The 21,192-nt window shown below is 37.2% G+C and overlaps 1 protein-coding gene across 1 annotated transcript in view; it reads right to left on the bottom strand.

Annotated features, from left to right (window-relative positions):
• The window catches only part of NAV3 (neuron navigator 3), a gene marked incomplete at its 5' end in the record, with an annotated part of 137,357 nt that overhangs the window by 40,939 nt on the left and 75,226 nt on the right, over positions 1–21,192 (bottom strand). Inside the window, 7 exons of the mRNA XM_066319210.1 lie at positions 792–844; positions 3,260–3,448; positions 5,275–5,435; positions 7,778–7,819; positions 14,313–14,801; positions 16,351–17,056; positions 19,144–19,420. Coding sequence (XP_066175307.1) covers positions 792–844; positions 3,260–3,448; positions 5,275–5,435; positions 7,778–7,819; positions 14,313–14,801; positions 16,351–17,056; positions 19,144–19,420 — 1,917 coding nt within the window. The remainder of the gene's footprint in view (positions 1–791; positions 845–3,259; positions 3,449–5,274; positions 5,436–7,777; positions 7,820–14,312; positions 14,802–16,350; positions 17,057–19,143; positions 19,421–21,192) is intronic.

The following is a 21,192-nucleotide window of genomic DNA, read 5'->3' as shown; positions in this document are numbered from 1 at the left end:
GTGAAAAGGGGCTACTGCAGTGTGTAATTGTAGTTAGTGAGGAGTTTGCAAAGTAACTACTGTGTATCAGCAAGGGAATATCCCAACACCTTCAACTGCTCCCCTATGGCTGATTTCTTGTTAATAGAAAAATCAAAGCAATAAATGATGTAAAATATATTAACCCCCCCATAAGCATTAAACAAAACAAAACCAAAACCCAACAATAAAATAGAGGAAAAAATCAAACTCAGAACAAGTTCTGGAGATAGAAACAGATATTACTCAATCTAATTAATCTAACTAATAAAGATTAAAATTTTATAAAGTTATTCTTCTCTTTGTAAATAACATCTAAATGCTGTCACTTGCAAGAAAAATCAGTAGATTTAGACTCCAAATTACATATCCCTTACCCTAAGGCAATCTTTTGATTTTCAAGTTTACCTCAAACAACACCAGGATCTAAATAATTTTCTAAGTTATGCACTAGCTGAAAGTAAGCAAAATGACTCAAAACGGTAAACTACAATAGCATAAGGACCCCATGAAAGAGACACTCAGACATTCACCTTATTTTTAGCTTTCAAAATGTATGCTGGGTGATTTTAAACATTTACAAGCAGCTCACATAAAAAGATGAAAATAATGTTTTCTAAAATATTATGGAGTAGTACAAGGGTGAAAATAAACATTTCTACTTTACTGCAGTAAAATTCTAATTCTTCTAGGTCTCAAAGTATTGAATTTTTGACGAACAATGAACAAGAACAGAGGCAGGCAGAACTCTTCTCTAAAATATTGATACTCACCGTAGAGTAGAGAGAGGATGTACTGGAGACAAGTGATAATGAGGATCCATGTACTTCAAGAAAGGGAAAATAACATGAGAGATTGATGCAAGCATAAAACTTCCCCCATGTAGCTCAATAAGTAAACACATTTTTAAAATGAGAACCAATTTTCCACAAAGAGCAATTATGAGCTATTAGTATAGAATAGCTATTGATAGATTTCCCTGCATTTAGAAAGATTGTTCTATACAGAAAAACCATTTTCCTGTATATGAGGCAGGTGAGAGAGCCAATGTCATTCTGTATTATTATCAGCAAACCAAGCATCAATTCTGTTGCTTTGACAGAAATCACTTGATAAATACACTCTTCAGAGAAACCAGAAATCGAGCTGTTTATACACCTGTCCTCAGCTGAGCAAATGATTTTATTAAGAGACACTTTGCAAACCACTTCACATTCTGTGGGGTGAGCTCCCAAGCTTTCCTCAGCAATGCTGACCTCTGTAGTTATAGTCAATGAGAACAGGTAACTGTGAGAGGTAGTGCCATATTTCCCCTAATCCTCAGTGGAGTCAGCCTCAAGAGCATTGAGTGAATGTTGCAGGGCTGCACCTTGAGAAATGGGGTTCCTGGCCTACCTTGAAATGGAAAATGAAGACTAAAACTGCAAAAAAAATTGCCCCTTTTTTGCTTCTGATGACTCTCCCGAGGAAGGCTATATCTCTAGATAATTTCAAAGAAGATAATTTATTTAATTACCTCTTTTGTTTTTGTTTAATAAGAATTTTTTTTTGTATTTGTAATTTGCCAGGGTTTGATAAAAAATATTTTGGTATAATAGCTACCTCTATGCAAAAACCAGACACTACAAGAATATTTGGATAGCCAAATGGACTTTAAATCTAGTTTTGTATTTATACAAATGTGGTACACTGACCATTGAAGTGGAGTGGCTTCCAAAGTATGTTTAGTTTTCAGTCTCTGGTTTAAATGTCTCAGCTAATCTGCCATTCTGCATTCATACACAGTGGCTCTATGCATGATCTCACTTGTTTCATTTTAACCTTCTTCAGAGCTCCTATCTTAAAATCCATTTGACCTTCTAACAGCATCATTTCATGTTAATCTCTAATGACTGTAAACTGATGAAAACTGTTTATTACTGCTGCATTGACTTTCATTTACTCATGTTGATCACGGTCATCTACTCCAGCTGGATATGAAACCTAACCAATGAAAAAGCTTTCATCAAACCCACTGGTGACCCATTACTGAAATTCTACATTTAGCACCTCTTTTTCTATGCATAAATTGCTTTGTTTTCTCTATTATTCTTCCAGCATTTCCTTTGATAATTCTGTGCCTCACAAAAGGTCTGTAGTCAGCTCTGTCCTTGAATTATGTGATATTCTTCTGTGCAGTCAGCCATCCTCTCTGTGCTGACAAATCACAGCTTGAATGCCCTGCACCCTACTGCTAGTATTACATACCCAGATGTCTGCCTGACATATCATCTGAAATACAGTAAAAGGAATCAAAAAGTAGAAGTATTATTTGCCTGTTGTTTTATCTATGACTTTTTCCCCCTTTTACCTTGTAACTATGACCTTCAGGGCTAAGACAAAGCTTTTTTCTTTTATTTGCCTGTTATAAAGACAATTTACATTGGCATCACTTAGCAGTAAACAAGATGAGTGTTATAGAATGAATTCCATGGAATTTCAATTGTCTTTTTTTTTATTATTTTTTTTTTAATTAAAGGGTAAGGACTTTGCACTGATGAGAATTCTGCAAATAATCAGATTTAACAGAAATGTTAGTCTGAAGAAAATGTTACAGTGCATTTAATTAGAAGGTATCAGGTTCTCTGTGGATGAAAAAGAGCAAAACTCAAAACCGAACCAAAAATATATTCACCAAGTTCCAGATGTTGCAGATAGCATTCAGAAAGCAGACAGTAACAATCTGCATAAAGTAGTGAAGTTAGTTCAGATTACAGAATTTCAGTGCAGAAATTCACATGGTGTTTGCTGTAGGAAGCTGTAGGAAAGTGGGGAGATTAAATGACTACAAAAGTAAGGAGATGCTAAGTAGCCCTGGTTTTTCGGGAAAAAAAGGAAGCATAGAAGTAGGACTAAGAAAGCAGAGAAATATAGTACTCAACGTACATTCAGACATTTCAGATTTAGAGGAAAAAAGAATAATTTTCCAAGAATGGCTTCCTTTTCTCCAAAATTTCTGACAGAGGACTTGTACATATATGAGATACATACAGCATTGATTATTACTGGGTGGAAGTAATACCTTCTGTGTTTTAGTATAAGGAAAGCTTGTGAGTCCAACTCAACAGGATTACTAAAAGCTTCTCAAAATCATTGAAGTTACTATGGTGCAGGGTGCAGAAGAAATATTTTAAAGTTCTACTTTGCTTTGGACATCTATTTTGGGATGTGTTTGCCAATGTAAGTAGTCATTCAGTCTTACCTTCTTCCATGCTGTCCCTGAATGAACCTGAATGACTGATTGCTCGTGGTCTCTCTTCTAAGGAAGTAGCACTGCCACACAGCTGGGAGTCATCATAGAGATCAAAAGAAGTGTCTTGTGCAGGGATGCTGTTTGAACGCATCATGCTGGGCCCAGGAAGGTTAAACTGTGATAGGTTGGTTGGACTCACTGGAATAAAAAGCTTTGTTAATGAAGCACATTTCCATTAAGTGATTTTTTTCTGCACAAAATTGTAATGTAGGACTAGCACGGTTAGGTGGACTTCATGCCGTTGAGAAAATGGAAGGCTTTTATTCCTATATTTAAAGCTACAACAAAAAGATGAAGCAGGTGGCCTCAAAGGAGCTGGATGTGATTAATCCTGTAAAATACATGGAAAAACTAACACTGGTGTCTGAACATCCTTTGGTAGCCCAAGACAGAAAATCAATGGGAGAGAGTGAAAAGTTGAAAAGTAATAAAAGGTCATAAGTATTTCTGTAAGCAGCTCTTCAGTAACAGTACTTTATTCTTATATACCTGTATTATTGACTGCTGTCAAGACCAAAGTTTATCTGCATATGCAAGACATTTATCCGTTGATTTTCACGAGTACCTACCACTATATTAGGTTACAAAATTTATGCACAGGGCTCAGTTGAATCTCATTCTAATTAACAAGTGTAGTCAGACATGGTTGAAATCAAGAACAGCATTGATGAGCCTACATAAAGCCTTTGCAAAATTCTTATTGCAAAGAAAAAAGTAGGAAGATAAGCCTGGATATGGTTCCCCTGAATCACACAATCTCAATGCCTAGAAGAAAAAGCTAACTGTCTGGCCAAATTCAGCCTCGGTGTTTGGACTCTTATTTTAGATCATCCAAGATCTGTCCTAAGTTGTAAACTACCAGAACAGCTGTGTCGTGAGAGCAAATTATTCCACAGAGCTATGAAAACTGAAAAGAGCAAAGGATAATTAAAAAATAAATTTTAAACCCCATATTGCTCTCTATTGTGAGTTCATAAGAACTATGAATGAAAAGAAAAGGAGATAATTTTAAATAAAAAATAGTATATTGAAAAATTGCTGCTTACAAAGAGCAGTGTCTAAAAAACTACAGAAGGAAAATTCAAAGCAGTGGCTTGTTGTGCAAGGAACCAATTTAATTTTTAAAAGTAGCATAGCTCAACTTCTTTGCCTGTATGTAGTAAAGACTAACATGTATGTCTGATCGAATTTCTTTTGAGTGATCATAACCTATAGATGCCATAAGCTGTGACAGAGTGACAGAAGTGTTAATGCTTCAAAGGATGTTACCAATTCCTCAGTAAGGGCCTAAACCATAAAAAGCTCATTGTGAACTTAGGTACGTGTCAAGTGCATTGCAGAAAAGTATTTTTTATTCAGAGTTAAAGAAAGAAATAAAGAAAAAAACCCACCTTGTGTTGGAATAATTTGAACCAAGATTCAGAAGAACCAAATCTAAACCTTGATTCATAATCAAATAAAACTGCAATGTGATTCACATCCCAAAATCATGTATTACATTCAAGGTTAGGCTTTGGATTGGGCCAGTGCAGTTATAGCCATGTCCAGCTACTGAAACACATTGAAAAGCTCTATCTCAAAGCAAGCCTATATGTAGGAAAAATGTAGGTCAATATATTTAGTTTCTGACATTCACTAAAATCAGTGAAAAGAATCCTACTGACTGTGAAACCTAAAATATGAATGGCTTTGAACTAGAAGCTAATTTCCAGATCCCTCTCAAAATTTGTCTCCTTAGTCAAGTAATAAAGAATCTGTGTTCTTTTTCTCTGTGCAAAATACATGCTACCTCAATCCAGCTCATTAACAATGCTGAGTTTCCCCTCATTAGTGAGGTACAAAAATATGGTGATGAAGATGTTAAAAATAAACTACCTTGTCTAGTAGACTAAGAAATATGTGCAGTTGAATGTTATGGTTCTATTACAGCAAGGGGAGAAACAGTGGAGGGAAAAATCATTTACCCAGGTTGGAAAAGTGATATTTTCCAGTTGCAGATGAAGACATAGCTGAAGGAGAAACAAGTGGGGACTGACTGCCAGTGTCTTGCAGGCCTCCAGTTGAATGGGAGCGTAGCCATTCCTTGCCTTCCTCCTGACTTGTCTGCCGGGATGACGGAGCGTATCTGAAAAACCACAGCTGACATGCTCAAGACAATGACAAGGTGAGGTCTTGGAAAGAAACACCTGTCACATAAATACCCTTCGTCAGTTAGATAGAACAAATCCCTAGGAAAACATCAAGTCTAGTCAAGTGATTATCACCAGAGATTTTAACTACATACAATTTACCATTGGGTTACAATATAAAATATACTGGACTTGAACCCCACCTTACTCTTCATCCCCCTCCCCAAAACAGCATTCCCTTCTTTTGAAGAGACAGGATGATAAACCATAGCAGACAGACAACTGAGCTGACAGAAAAGGACTTCAAAGCTATAGGAAGTGTACAGGCTGATGCAAAAGCTTGGAAGCAGTATGGTTAGGATGGGGAATGCACAAAATAAAAGCCAAGGCATGTTAGTAGCCACTTACAAAACGATATCTGTCACATATTACATGGGCAATTGATTAGACGACAGGAGTGAAACAGATCAACAACTCCGAAAAAGGAGTTTGCATTGGTAATGACAGCCACTCATGGTCATATGCATGTGGTCTGCCACTCTGAATGCTACCTGACATTGTGTCCTGCCCCAAACTGAGGGGAGGGAAAGGGACAGGAAAAATAAACAATTAGCAGAAACAAGTTCTCTGGAAGGAAGAAGTTTGGCAAATCAAATTTAAATCAAATAATTCATCAACTGCTTCCTATGGTAAACCAATAAAACAAGTGCAATGTAACATGTAGGCTAAGAAGTAATTCACTGGTAATTCACTGGTCCAGCCTTGGCTGAGCTGGAAGAAAGGCAATTCTGGCAGTGATTAAACATTAAAATGCACAGACAGTATGGGTCTTAAGAGATTGTTTTCAGCAATGTCTGAAGTAGTCTGCCTCATTCAGACAATATCCTGCTGAGAAATGAACACCTTCTTCACTTCTGTCAGGAGCCATCAGTGCGTTTGCCAAAACAGCAGAAAGGAGTTTTGATATTATGGTTTCAGGCTTGTGAGGCACAAGTGTTTCTGCTTAGATAAAAGATTAAATGAACAAGTAAGTTCTTGTGTTGTGCTTAGGGTTGTTGTAGGATATTTTACAGCAGTAAACCATCTTGTCCTCATTAAATATTTACTTTCTTTCTCCTTTCAAAAAGACAGCTATGATCTTTGCCTATAAATGTGGTAGATCACAGAGTTACTGAGTGGTTATCAGATTGGAAAGATGGCAAAATGAGAATTCAGGATCTGAGTTTTGGACCGGGATCTCTGCCCATTAAATCAAACTGATTTTTTTTTTTAATGGGCTATCAGATGATCATTCTCATATGCCTATAAGCAGTTTTCCCACTCCAATCCACTTTCAGCTTTCAGCCACCATTACAGCTGTACACCCACAAACCTTGATCATCCCATTGTATGGGAGCTCTATTATGTCTTTAATGTCTTCCACCTTTTCTACTCTCTCCAAATCCAAAGTAATTCTTTTGTGATGACAGGAAATTTTACTAAATTCTTATTAAGGAACAGCTAGTGCAGAAAGTCAGAAGGTGCATTATAGTGACAATAGTTTAGCAGAATCTTAAAATTTCATAAATATTTATTCAAAACTCATGAGATTTAATAGTGTAATTTCAGCTATTGGAAAGCTGCAGAGTGTCTGTGTGCATGTATATATAACCTTGCTTGCCAAATCTTTTTCCTGGGAAGATGGGCTTCCATACCTGATAACACCAGCCAAGCTACCTAATGATCCACTCTTTAAACCATTGAGGAGAGAAGAGGGTGGATAAATTCTGTTTTCTGTGATGAAGACAGAATTCAGTGAAGGGTTAGTAGCAAAGTTGGACTCTGTATTTCTGGATAAGGACCAAGAAAACTGTATGGAGCAGCACACATTTTTTACTTACAAACTTTGGATAGTAAAATTGGTATTTTCTAGCCCTACCCTTAAATAGCTCTCCAGTTCAAACTGCATGAGTGTTTGCATGAGTTAAGTCAGATCCACCTCAAAATCCTTGTTTTTCTCCATAATGTTTTCAATAATTAGTCCTATTGAATTGCATAAATATCTTGTTCTGTCTCTTAAAGGTCTACAGGATTCAATGCCTTTTAAGATTCATTGCATAAGGAAATGATCCCTAATAGAATTTACTCTCCATGGTGTATCTTGAAAGAAGATTTATTCCTTAGGCAGTTGTGGAAAGAAAAAGTCCATTGTTAAAATTTACATTTTCTGGTTTGAATTGAAATTCCAAGAACTCTGTTGTAAACGGGATCAACAAAAGGAGAAAGAAAAATAAAGGCAGTGTAGAAAAGGTTACAGGAAAATAGAGAAGCAGCAGTCATGCTCAAAAAAAATATATACCTTAATCCCTTTTTGGGTAGTGTATTTCTGTCAAGCTGCATGCTGTTAAAACAAAAAAAATCCCTAAGGACATACAGTAAACAGGACTGTTCAGAACTACAAATTTTAAAGCTGTAGGTTTGTGTGCATAACAGAAGGTCATTTAATGCTTTTTAATATAACTTTCATGATAAATCCTTTACTCACTGGAGAGAACACTAGGACATGGGCTGCTGCACATTAATTTTTCATCTAGACATGCTTTGGTCTGGGTCAATAGTAATATGGAGACTGTCCAAGTCAGAAAGGAGTGCTTCTTTACCATTTCTAACCTTTCTACAGCTTTGGTCTGCAATCTCTGTGAGAATCATATGGTCACAGTATGAATCTTTATTTTTTCACAGTTGCCTACGGTAAGGCAATAGATTTCCAAAAGAAATGAAGGTTGTGGCACCTGCTAAGAGGCAGCATGGCCTTGCCAGAAGCCAAATGACAGCTCTGCATGTAGAAATATGTCCTAAAGATTTAGACTCTTGGCTTTCTGTTTTTGAAGGGCTCACATAGTAAGGCAATGGTGAGGACAATGCAAAGTGGCACCAGAGTGATGTTGTTCCATTTTCCTGCTCACACAGTGTCAGAGTGGCTGATTACCCAAAATATAGGGATGGAGTTTTCCTCATTTAAATCACATCACTGGAAGGCCACCCACCAGCCCTCCTTCCAAGTTCCCTTTGAGCATTTCATCATAGAGCCTTGGTAAATTGGTCTCTGGTTGGTTTGGGCTGGACTAGTTATCATCAAATAAGTATTGCAAAGTTTTCTTCCTTTAGAACATAGCTTAGTGTCACCATATGGATTAAATGGCAAAATGGCTTTTGAAAGCTTCTGTATTACAGATCATAATCACACCTCTGAGAGCAGCAGTAGCTTAGGACCCTTGCTACCCAAGAAATACCCTTGTTAAAAGTGTTTCCTGTTGTGCTGGGGATGATGTGAGTCCTACTGTCATGTATCCTTGATCCAAGTAGATAAAGGCAGTGAAAACACTGTTGGGCATGGACAATTTACAATCAACAAGATGTCTACTATCATGAACAACCTGTTATCAGGGCTTGGGTGAATGGAAGCAAACTACTCTTACCACTAGGAAATTTTACAGATGATTTTATTAGTTTAATAAAGGGCCTTGTTCTGTATTTGGAGAAAGCAAATGGAAGGAGAAAATTAGCAGTATTTCAGCATAGGCCCAGTTATCATCGTCCGTGTGAGAGTAGTCCCATGTCAGACAGAGGACTGTATTTTCAGAATTTTGCTCTCAACATAACTAACAGGACCAAGAATGCCTGGCAAAAAGACAACATAAATTTGAATGAATGATTCACTTTTTTTCTTCACAGAGAAAAATGGGGTCTTAATGTTCCTTTATTTATCTTTGTACACTCCTAAATTTCAAGATGAATAAACATGATCATAACACCAGTGTCTTATGCAAACACTTAAAAGTCCAAATGAACAATGTATTTTCCAATATTACTTTAACTTGGAGATATATGTATTTCAAAGTAATCTGTAGCACATTATCTAAAAAATAAAGGAGTCAGTGCTTCTTTAAACCAATCCACAAGCCAAAAGGTATGCCAGTCGTATAAGTAGGTTAAGTGACCATAGGATTTCCCATAAATGCTTTGAAATCTGATCATCAAATGAAATAGGGATGAATATTCCTCAACATAATCATGGAGTTATTGCAACTGCATTAAAGTGAGTGTAGCAAATGCTTATTGTGTGTTTTTAAAATAATAAAGCTTACAAAGATACTCTTAGATTTCAGATAATTGTATGAAACCATTAAGCATGGTCTCATATAACTATTATTTCAGACCAATAACTGCCCTTATCTTTTTAATATCTGAAATCATTCATCCACGAAGAGCTGGATTCATTGCTTCCACAGAAACTGGACTTTTGGCAAATAAAACTGAATTTACTTCACATTGTTAAAGTTGATAATGATAATAAAGACAATCCTTTCCTGAAAGAAGCAATGCATACATGGACAAAAAGCAATATAAAGTGAAGATGAGAATATCATAGTATTCTTGATATTTTCCTTTGCCATGTAAATTGGTAAAAGCAAACTTGCAGAAAGATGAAAGAAGACGTAGGCTGAAGTTACCATGCCCACTGTATCTCATTCCCTTTTCTTTATTTTACAGTGCTGAAACTGAATGCAACTTCTATGAGGGAAATTACAGGAAGCCTTACATTCCTCATTTCCCTGTCTGCCCTTGGCAATGAGGTTATCTTTGGAAAGGGCCATAATAGCACATCCTTGAGCTACATCTAACATTTTCAGCGGTGTTAGAGAATAAAACAAATTATCCAAGCTAAGAAACAACTAGAGAACTCCATGACAGGCTGGGACAAGCTGATATGGGTCTTACAAATTAGTTTCTACAAAAGGCTAGGCATATGAGAAAATTTGATACATGATGCCCTGTTTCACACCTTAAAACCACAACTATCAATATAATTTAAAATAATTAGAAGTCTAGAAGGGCTTAAGTGGATTTACATGCACTTTCATAGCACTCAAAACTAAACCTTCTTTTAAAGCAAACCAGGGAAAGTCAGTCATATTCCACTCTGCTAACCTTAAAATGCCGCTATTACTGCTCATCAGACCACTGTTTATTTCTAAATTTCTGCATTTTTATGCCCTCCTCGCTGTGTCCTCCAGATCAAGCAGAAGAAAGTTACAAATTTGCAATGCTCAACAGCAATTAGGGTTTGAAAGAACTACTGGTTGTGTCCACCTGGAAAATTTTACAACTAAAGCAGTAATATTCTCAATTAACCCTAGAAGATGTTTTTATTTTAGAGTATAAGCACTTGCATGATTATTTTAATCCCTCTACAATGTTGTAAGGTAAAATAGAAGCATCCTCCCATATAGGGAGCTACACGGCTATGATAAAAAAACAGACTTTTCTAAATACTGCTAGTGCAAAACCAGCAAAAGGCCTGAGAGAGATGCAAAAATCTCCTTTCATTCTGAAAAAGAAAACATTTTGCTCACATTTACTGAGTCTATTTTCTGGTTGTTACAATGCAATAGAATCTCATTGAATGATGCAGAATTTGGCTGGAGTAAACTTTGACACTTCACTCCAGGAGTTGTCAGGCAGCTCTGTGCTGATGCCACACCATCACCCAGTGGGTAGCCTGAAAACTGTGGGCAACATCTGATCACCTCTGGATTGTTAGGTGAGCAAATATAGCAGGGACCTTGCAGATTTGCTGTCTCCATGAAATGTGACTCTTTTTTAGGAGGCAGTCAAGGGCTACTTTACTTCATAGAAAACATAGATGTACCCTGAGATTTTGTTCTCATTTTCTATGTTTTTTCCAGCTGCTCTTTCCTAGAATTTGATGTCCCAAAGTCTCAAGTTAAAGCCTTAACGTGAAAATGAATACTAGCATAGCTGCTTTCTAAGACTTATATACAATATCTTCATTTTCAAAATGCTTTGTCCTAGCAACTGCACTACAACTCTGTACACACTTCTGCAAAATAGCCTCACTATTTTCCATTTGGTATCTATACAAATATATCCTGCCCTGTTATACCCCTTCAGACTAATATATCTTTGATCACTCATCTTCAGTAAGTCTTTACCAACTATTCAAGCACCTTTATTTTCTACATTTGCTTATGAGTGTTATTAGGAATATTACTTAAAGCTTTAGTAAATTCCGGATTTTTATTGCATTTGCTATTTTTCCTCTATTCAGAGAGCATTTTTTCCTGCAAATTAATTAAATTAGTCTTTATTATTTAAAAGGCTGTTAATGACTAATCCCATGTTATCTGTTACTTAACCCATTTTGTTTCATATCTTCTGTATTCTTTCCAGGCAAACTGGCCTTCGTGTAATCCCCTTGCCCTCTATCCCAGCTCTCCTCCTCACTCCTTCCTCAGCACAGACCCTTTGAAAACTCTTCTCTAGTTCTAATGACTGCAGGGTTTTCAGGCTGTGTCTGAAGCAGGGAAATGAAAAGTTCATCAGGACCAGTAAATCAAAAATATCTTTTACGTTTTCATTTCCTCTTATATTATATATATATTATATTATATATATTATATTATATTTGCCATTACTGATATTTATCCATCAAATAACAGTTAATACTCAATGAAAGAAATACATTTTTTTATATATCATCTATCATGACCTCTCTTCTCTCTTTCAATTTTTCATCAATTTCTCTGCATAGACTTTATGTTGCTTACTAGTTGTACCTCACTGTGCACTTTGGTCTTTCTGACTGTCTCTGTGTTATATTATTATGCCTGATTATAAGGAATGCTGATTCAGTCTTTTTCGAGCTCTAGGGTGACTGAAGAAGAAGAAAAAACCTCTTTGCAGATAATTTTTTATGCTATGCCATGCTATAATTAGTATAGCCAAAGGCATTTCAGATATAATCTGAGTTTACAAAGAAAAAAGGACATAATGTGCTCCCAGACATATCTGTCTCCAATGCTGCAAATCAATGCTTTTGTTGTGAAAAAATACTTTGCTACATGTAAGTTTTAATGCATAAAAGAGTTTAGAAAAATCAAACTGAAAAACCCTGTTGGGGCTATAATTCAAGAAATGACAGCATTTACTCTAGGTACATGTATTTGTTTTGAGGCCAGATCAATATGAACAATGGCTCTCTCTGGACTCAATCATAATATCCCCATATGGACAAATCTGCAACTTAAAAATTTTGCCAACGGCAAAGTACTTGGAACCACTGAAATTAAGTCACTGAACAAATACATAAAGTATTAGGAGTGGTGGTTGCTCAGGAACTCATGCCAAGCCATTAATACTTGAAATATGATGTTTAAGATCCTGCATATAAATATAATTTTTGGCATAAATTCATACTATTCCATATAATTCTATTGACCTCACCATCCATAAATGTGGCAGTGAAGGATTTTTTAAGCTTAGTATTAATAATTGTCCTTTTAAGAAATATTGTCACATTCAGTTCATAGTACAAAATTCAAATTCCTTTTTAAAAATTAAAGGCACGGTGCCAACTACAAATTGCTCATGTATCAGTGTATTTATAAGCACTGTATTTTTAACAAAACTCTGTATTGTTAGTGTATGTTACATTGGCACATACACACTTTTTATAATTATTAAAATAAATAATATAATTTAATATATTAGTATAGAATAGTAATATAATTTGTAATTATATTGTTAAGAGTTGCAATTTTTAGCTGATATATTAATACTTATGAATGTAACATAAGAAAATTAAATCTATGAAAAGTTTCCATCTAGATTTCTCAAAGTTTTGATTATGAGGGTTTTTTTAATGCTGCTTCACTGAATTATTCTATGCAAAGGATGGGTATTGAAAAACCTCTGAGTGTATATAAAGGGCAAAAAAATCTTGACAGTGTATGTTAAAGGTCTTTTTTCCTTAAAAGGTTTGTATTGTTAGACAACTAATTAAGTTTAAAATACTTTTGACTGATTCAGTAAAATTTTCTTTTTTGAATCTAAGGCTAATGAAATATTTAATACTGATTTTACAGTCCTCATGTGAGATAAGAGTTTCATTGTCAAATCCTGAAAATTTTCATGGGAAGTTACTTAGCGACCATCAAAGACCAATTTTCTCTCCTGCAAAAGTCAAATAAATGTTTCACACACACACACACACACACAAATAAAACCAAAACAAAAAAACAAACAAACAAAAAAACCCACAAAACAAAAAAACCAAAAAACAAAAAACAAAATCCACAAAAGCAAAGGAAAAAAACCCACCAAAAAAAACCCTGGTTCAGCTGTGCCGGGCTAGACATCTGCATATCAAAAAAACTATTTAATAGAGCAAAAAGAAAAACCTTTTTTTTTGCATTTCTTTGTCTGTTCTAGGAAGTTGCCAGGACTGTATAGCAAGGATCTCATCTTGTAAATTGTCTCCCTGCCAGTGAAACTGCACTTCAGTGCTGATCTATGTAATGATTACCATGTAACAAGCAACTTCTAACAACTGAGTATTTTAAGGCAAGACTCTTCAACTGAAGGCCAGGACACACCAGCTCTGCCTGTGCTTTGAGCTAATGGGAAGAGAAAACCTGGGGTCCCACAGCTGGCGCTTTGCTTGCTTTGGAATTGCCAGATGCTGGGACAGCAGGTGGATCCAGCATACAGGAATCATTATGTGCCTGTGCGCTGTTAACACTTGCCTTTGATTAGAAAGCTTCCCCCCTTCTCTCTCGTTGTCTCCAGTACAAGAGGGAAAAAAAAATTCTCAACATAGAAAAAGTGCTTGTAAAACCTTAAAAGGCAGTTGATTCCACATTACAATGCCTTTCAGCTCTCTTTTCTTCCTTCCTTTTTTTTATATAAAGGACTAATTTGCTAATTAAACGGTGTCTCTTTAGCAAATGAGGTGGAGGGTTTATTTTTTTGGCTCCTGTCCTTTTGCCTCTCACTTATTTTGTGGTCACTATATCTATAGGCAAGCTCACCTTTCCGAAAGAGTAGATCTGACGCTTCCAGTCCTCATGAGCAGGCTCTGAACCTCCTGAGTGCTTGTTGTCAGTCCAGAGAGAGAGCCATGATGGCTAAGAGGAAGGTCAATAGACTCGGAACTGGTGTGAAGGCTAGTCATGGACTGGTAACTTGGTGTGTCCTTACTGCCCGCTGAAGAGCTGCTCAGGTTTGCAGCCCACACAAGACCACCTGATGTGAAAGAGTGCACTGAGGCAGGACTGGAAGCCAGGGAGTGACTTAAGCTTACAACATCTGCATTTAAGTCCGAAGGTTTACTGAAGAGGGGGCTGCTGCTACCACTTTGCCCACCTGCACTGCCCATGCTGCCTGTGCCCGAGGATGGCGATTCCAGGCTGCCTTGCCGTGCCAATGTGGTACTAGGGCTGGGCATTGCCGATGTGGGTTTCACACCTTCAGTACTGGGTGCAGAGGCAGCTTTACCACTTGCCTTGGCACCAAACAACCTAAATGTAAAACAAATAGCTTTAGAGAAACTGATAGCCACATTAAACATTCATGGCGCAACATCCTAAGAGCCAAACCACACATTTTTAATTACTGCTATGAAAATCACGCCTACCTAGTTGATCAATCACAGCGCAAATTTAAATTCACTTAACCATATCATGATAATAATGGTTTGTTTCTTTAGTATCAGCTCTTATTCACTCCTATTCAGACGTGCCCTTTGCACAGAGACCCTCCCAGAGAGAGGTTAAATAATCACATTTTTTGTCTTATTAGTTCATAAACAGATTACACTTTCACCCAAATTCAGTAATTAAGCATTCTCAAGCCATTAACTTTTAAATTCCTTGCTTTTCATATCTGCTTAAATGATTGAAACAAACACTTGAAAAATCCTTCCTAGTTTAATAAACATCTAAGTATTTGTGCAAAATTCCCCTCTTGTTTTTTTGCACAGACGGTATTGTGGTCATCAGCCATGTAGTAACCACTCAGACAGAATAAACTGCACCGTGTCTAAATGGACTCAGTTTGTCTCCAAGGGCAGGAATTATAAAAGTGTATTTCACATAAAGTCTTCCAGCAATTCTAGATATGAAAATTCTATGGTGATGATGAAAAAATAAACTGCAAGTCCTCTAAAATTTGAACTAAAAGGTCATGTCATGCTTTAATGTATTTCTGGAAATATTTTAAGCTGCAGTTAATTTACAGCTTATAAATTACAAGTAAATAAATGCAAAACTTATCATGATGTAAAGTAAGCATGTCTAATAACATAAGAATCCATTTTACATACTACCAAGCCCACAAAACTAAGATGCAGCTCCCCCAGCTCCTGGAGATGCTGTTTTGGTATGTAGGCACAAGAGGGCACTATTGGCTTTTTCTCCAGCAGTGCAAGTACTCCATCGCAATTCATAGAGCAGCCATCCGGATTTGTACTTCCAGAAATGTTACCACAGAGAATTTACAATTGAAATTTAGCCTTGCCAGTGTTTGTATCGAAAAATGTAACAAAGCTGCTAAGATAATGAACCGTTTGTAGCTGGAGCTGCCAAGAACATGAAAGAAAATCTAACTCTTTATAATTTAAAGAGCTCTTTAGTTCTCCATCCAGAATATGGCAGTTGCCTGTTCCATTAACAGGATGTGCCTAAACACACTGTCCTTCTTCCCTATGGGGGTTTACCACAGTACTGAGAAGAAACTTCACATGTGGCTGAACTTATAATCATAGAATATCTTGAGTATGAAGAGACCCATAAGGATCAGTGAGTCCACCTTCTAAGCTTCAAACTATAGTTATGGGGATGCACATAAAATGGTTAAAGCTCAAGGAGCAGCCATTTCAGGTCTGGGAAGGTCCTTAAATCTCAAAGAAATAATTGTGTTGTATGAAGAAAATACTGCCCTTTTACTTTCCTGTACTTGATTTGTTTGTGGCAAAATATTCCCTAAAAGGCTTTTTGCAAAGTATTCCAACATATTGAAAATCCCTGCTTTATATATTGCAACTTCAAGGAATCACAGAAATGCACTAACCTTCGAAATGTGGGGGAGGCAATATCTGGGTATTTGGATCCTGGCTGTCTAAGTCCTGGTGTGCCAGAGGCGCTTGCCGAAGTTGGGCTGGATTTAGGGGAACTGGACAGTGAGACGCTTTCAGAATCTGACACTGCCACTTTCTCTTTTTCTTTGTCCGTCTGGTTGGTGGTGACAGGGCTGGACCTCCCGGAGCCGATCTTGCTTGGCTCTCGCAGTTTGGTGGCAGCAGCGCCCGCAGACTTGCTGCTCACGTTGGAGTCGATGCTGCTGGTGCTGGAGCGGTGGCCGCCCCTGCCCGGGATCCCACTGCTGCTGGACTTCGATGGGCGAGGCAGACTTCGGTACTGCAGAGTTGTCTTTGAGCTCACATGCAGGAGGCCATCATCCTGGTTTTGGGAACCGTCTAAGCTCGTCTTCCTCCCTGCGTTGGACTTCCCACTGATGGCTGAAGATTTTGGCATTTTTCCTAACGTAGCTGACCCGCTTGTGATGGTTGCTCCACTTGTGGTGATTATGGTAGAAGATCCCAACGCAGACTTCTTGAATCCAAATGACCCTGTAGCAGTCGATCTCCCAATGCCAGAGGGAGGCTTTTTCCCTTCATCACCGCTGCTTTTTCCTGCATCTGATGGAGATCGCTGTATGGAGGCTCCTTTCAAGGGAGCTTTCCCCTTTTCCGAAGCTTTTGCATCATCGGTTTTTCCTAAGTAAATTAGAAAAGGTCACTTGTGTTTAAGCTGCAGCATCTTAATATCTAATTTCAACACTGTATGATTACAATTTCAAAATGAAAAAATACACGAACAGAACTCCCCTAAGGAAACAGACCAGTTTGGTCTTTAGTCTCCCATCAGCTAGCTGTAGCAGATATGACACATTACAGGTAAGCTGAAAGTAATAAAAGCTTGAAATTCCTGTGAGGATTTCCAGTTTCATATATAGGTGGAAACTGTAGTTGTAGAAAATGATCTTGAACGAACTATAAGAAATTCTGACTAATTTTTTTTCTGTTAACAGTATTTCTATATGAAAGAAATAATACTTGAAAATAAAACATTACATGTAATAAGCATCTGAAGTATGATTTCAATTATGCAAGTAGAAATTAGTGGTACTTATAGAGTTCTTTGGTTTTCACTGATTACATCTTTTTAGCTTATGAATAAGTTTGTTCTGGTTTTAGTTACACAAAATTATCAGGGAGAGATTATGTTATAGAATGAATTGTCTTGATCTGTAACAATATCAATTACATAAGTTAATTAGTCTTTGTCATATCCTTGATGTCTTCTCGAGATTTTTAATTTTTTGAGAGGTTTTCTTCAGTCCTGTGTAGGCTTGTGACTGTATAACATATGTTTCTTTGTTTCTTCCATATTTTCTAAAACTTTATTGTAACATGCAGAAAGGTCGAAGTAAGATGTTCTGCTATAACAGAAAGTACCCTCTTCCTACTTTAAAAATAGATAAAAATTGCATTTCAATTCTAATTCATCTCTAAACATCTGTTGTGTATCACTAATAACTCCCAAAACATACCAAAGTTTTAAATTTACTCTTCAAGGAATTATGGAAGTTTTAGAGATGAATGACCTAATTTCTCTTAAGAAATGAAGATGTAATAAAGTGTAACACCTGCAAAGCAGAACTAACTCCACTCCTGTTTTTATCCAGCACATATTTTATACTACACAAACAGATGCACATGCCATGATACAGATCAGACTCTGACCCAGCAAACATAGAGATCATTAGTAGTTAAGGCCTCAATTTGGTGTTGCACAGTGGCTGCCTGATCACCTTGAGGAAAACAGATCTGGAAAGCTCAGCTTGGCGTGCAGAAAACCTTTTAGTATCTCCATTTTTAAGTGCTATTAGAGGGGTATATTTTCTGTATCCATATGATCACCATGGCAGTGCTCCTCAGGGATCTCACAGACCAGAGACTGCAATGTTTAGCAGTTCCAAATTGCAAAGAAACAAAAGGGGTTCACAAAGGGTGGGGATTTATACTGAGAACACCTTCGTTAGTTGCTTTTACAACTAGGAGTTGAAGCATACACTGTTTGGTCAGGACATGACAAAGCTCCAGAAAATGTTCTACTGAGAATACGGATTTCCTTAGTAAAATGATGGATTGGGATTAGATGGTCTTAATAGGTATCTCTTTCACCAGCTTTGGATTTTTTGCTTCAAAACTAGATTGCAGAAGTGGTAACTACTTTTGAAAGGCTTTCCAAAATTAAGTAAGAGGGCATTTAGCCCTGAAAGTGTGTAAAAAAGACCTTTTTTTACAATTTCTTGTTGCTTAGATAAATTGGTCTGTAGATTACCCACAGTATGTGGAATGTGATAATTCAGATTTAGTTCAGAAACAACTGAAAATATAATTTGGAGTCTCCTCCTGTGAATATTCAACATTTTGACTCAGTTTCTAATATTTAGCCATTTTTATGTACATGTCAAATTTTCAAAGTGTAAGGTTTTCTAGAGAATAAAGATAAGGCACAGATGAGTCTAAAAATACTTCTAGGAATTAATAGACATCGACATACACAAATGAGAGCACAAAAAATGCAATCACAGTTTTTGTTATGGATGCACCCTTGTGTACTTAATTTTTTTATGAGTGTAGTAAACTAACAGTTATAGAAATTAAAAAATTATAATATTACAATCTGAATTTGCAGTCATTTATAGGATGAGAGAACAATATGCATATAATAGGCATACATATATAATATCCAGTATTTTAAGACCCCTGTTATCTGAACTACAGAAGTTTCCTACCTGGGGTCTTGAGGGCACTTGTTCCTGCTTTGTTCCTGGACTGAGTTGCTCCTACTTGTGCAGTCATACCTCTCCTCCAAGATCCAGTCTGCGATACAGAAAGAGATGTTTTCTGTCCCCCCTTCTCTGACTCTTCAGACAGCCCCGAGGGAAGGCCTTTCCACTTGCCACTGCTGTCTACGCTGCTGTCAAAGTCTTCCTCTGGCTTCTTCAGCTCTTCAGTGCTGCCCCAAGTTTCACTGTCCGTAACTGAGCGCTTCTCTGAGTCTGTCTTCAGCTACAAGAGATTCATGAGAATGGTCAGTCCCAGCATCTCCATTATTTACTGATTTCTTAAATCACAGTAGGAGAGAAGAATTTGGTCTATCAGCAAGGGCCATAGAAACCTTCCTTCTAAAATTAGTATCCTGATTCGAAAAGTTTAAAAACATACAAATACAACCATTTGCGGATGACATTTCTCTTTCTTTTATTTTCAAAACATTTAATCTCTTTCCTTTATAGAGAAACTATAATGAAGTGAAGCGTAATTCACTCTAATAATCAGTGGTGATACCCTATTTTTCCTCAATTCAGTCTGAATTTCAGAAGTGAATCACTGTGCTGAGAGGTTTTATTAAAAGCCTGGGTGAGCAAATTCCTGAATATACTATTAAAATCACCTCAGTGTGGCTTCTTGCTTTTTCCTACCCAAGACTTCCTGTGACTGGATTAGGAATATTTCTCCAGCAGAACAGAGTAAATTGTGCCACCAGTGAGCAAGCATAGCATCTTCCCCAAAATTACTTGTGCTACAGCTGATGGCTTTTCTACTGGTCTGTCTCCAAAGAAATTAATTGTGTCCAACAAGAAACTCTCCCTAGCTGCATCAGCTAACACAAGAGAAGAGAAACTTATGCCAGCACTACTCATCTGTGGTATGAAGGCAACCAGCTGGGCTCATGCACCCTCTGAAACTCACACCCATGTGAGGATGCACCAGTGAGGACCTAACCCCCCTGTGGCATCTGCCTTCCCTGAGGCATGCTGATAAGGCAGGGCTGAAGGAGCAGCCCAACAAGACAATGCAGAAGCTGTGAAAGTGACTTAAATAGAAACAGAGACTGACCCTACCCTCTGTGTTTGACAAGACTGGTGTTCTTTGTGCTGACAGGCTGTTTGGTGTAACTCTTCCATCTGTGTTTTGCTGCAGCCTCCTGACCTCAGTCTGAAGCCTTATTTGCACATCACTCTCTCACCACTCCTGCTTGCTTCTGCCCCTCTTTAACAGCAAAAATATGGTGCTGCTCTCAGGTATCACCAACCTAAGAAGGGCTGCAAAATGGATTACATTGAGGGACAGGCTATTTATTATTCTGTGCTGTCACAGCTCCTTCACCACAGAGTCCCCTCTGTGGCTGCTTCCTCGGCACTGCTGTCACAAGTAGGATTAATACCGACTAGATCACTGACAGAATAATCAGTTCCTGTTTACATATTTGTCAGCTGAGTGTAAAAAATGCAAAAGTTCTCTGCATGTCCACAATTACATATGTTCCTTGGACATGCTAGCCCAGATTGTGCCTAAGGATTAATGGGGAAAAAAGCCCAAGCCAATATCTACAAAAATATTGTTGGGTCTTTCAAAAGAGAGTTTGCATTGAAGTTATTGTTACAACATGTTGTAACATGTTATGACATGCTTACAGACATTTTACCATACATGAATGACTATAAACACATAGTCTTACGCTTTTAAAGCAAACTGCATAATTTTAAATAAAAAGAGTAGCACACTTTTTACTTTCTAAAAGCCTCTCTTCACCATTATGATTCTTTTAACAAGAAAACAACAACAAAATACACAATTTCTGTCTCAGTCTATAGCCAGACCTTACTGCTCGAACACTTAAAAAGACTGAGAAAGGGATCTCTGTTTTGTAGTATATCTAAGACTTGGAAAAAAGAAAAATGACTATTCTGTTCATCTCAGCTTCTGACTGAGCTTGCCAGCTAACAATACAGCGGAGTACAGGAATACAGTGAGTTCTGCTTGACGTAAAGGCATTC

This window comes from Sylvia atricapilla, chromosome 5, assembly GCF_009819655.1.
Source record: "Sylvia atricapilla isolate bSylAtr1 chromosome 5, bSylAtr1.pri, whole genome shotgun sequence".
NCBI classification, from domain to species: domain Eukaryota; kingdom Metazoa; phylum Chordata; class Aves; order Passeriformes; family Sylviidae; genus Sylvia; species Sylvia atricapilla.
Note: the sequence above shows the minus strand (reverse complement) of the source record. Positions and strands in the feature narration are given on the sequence as shown.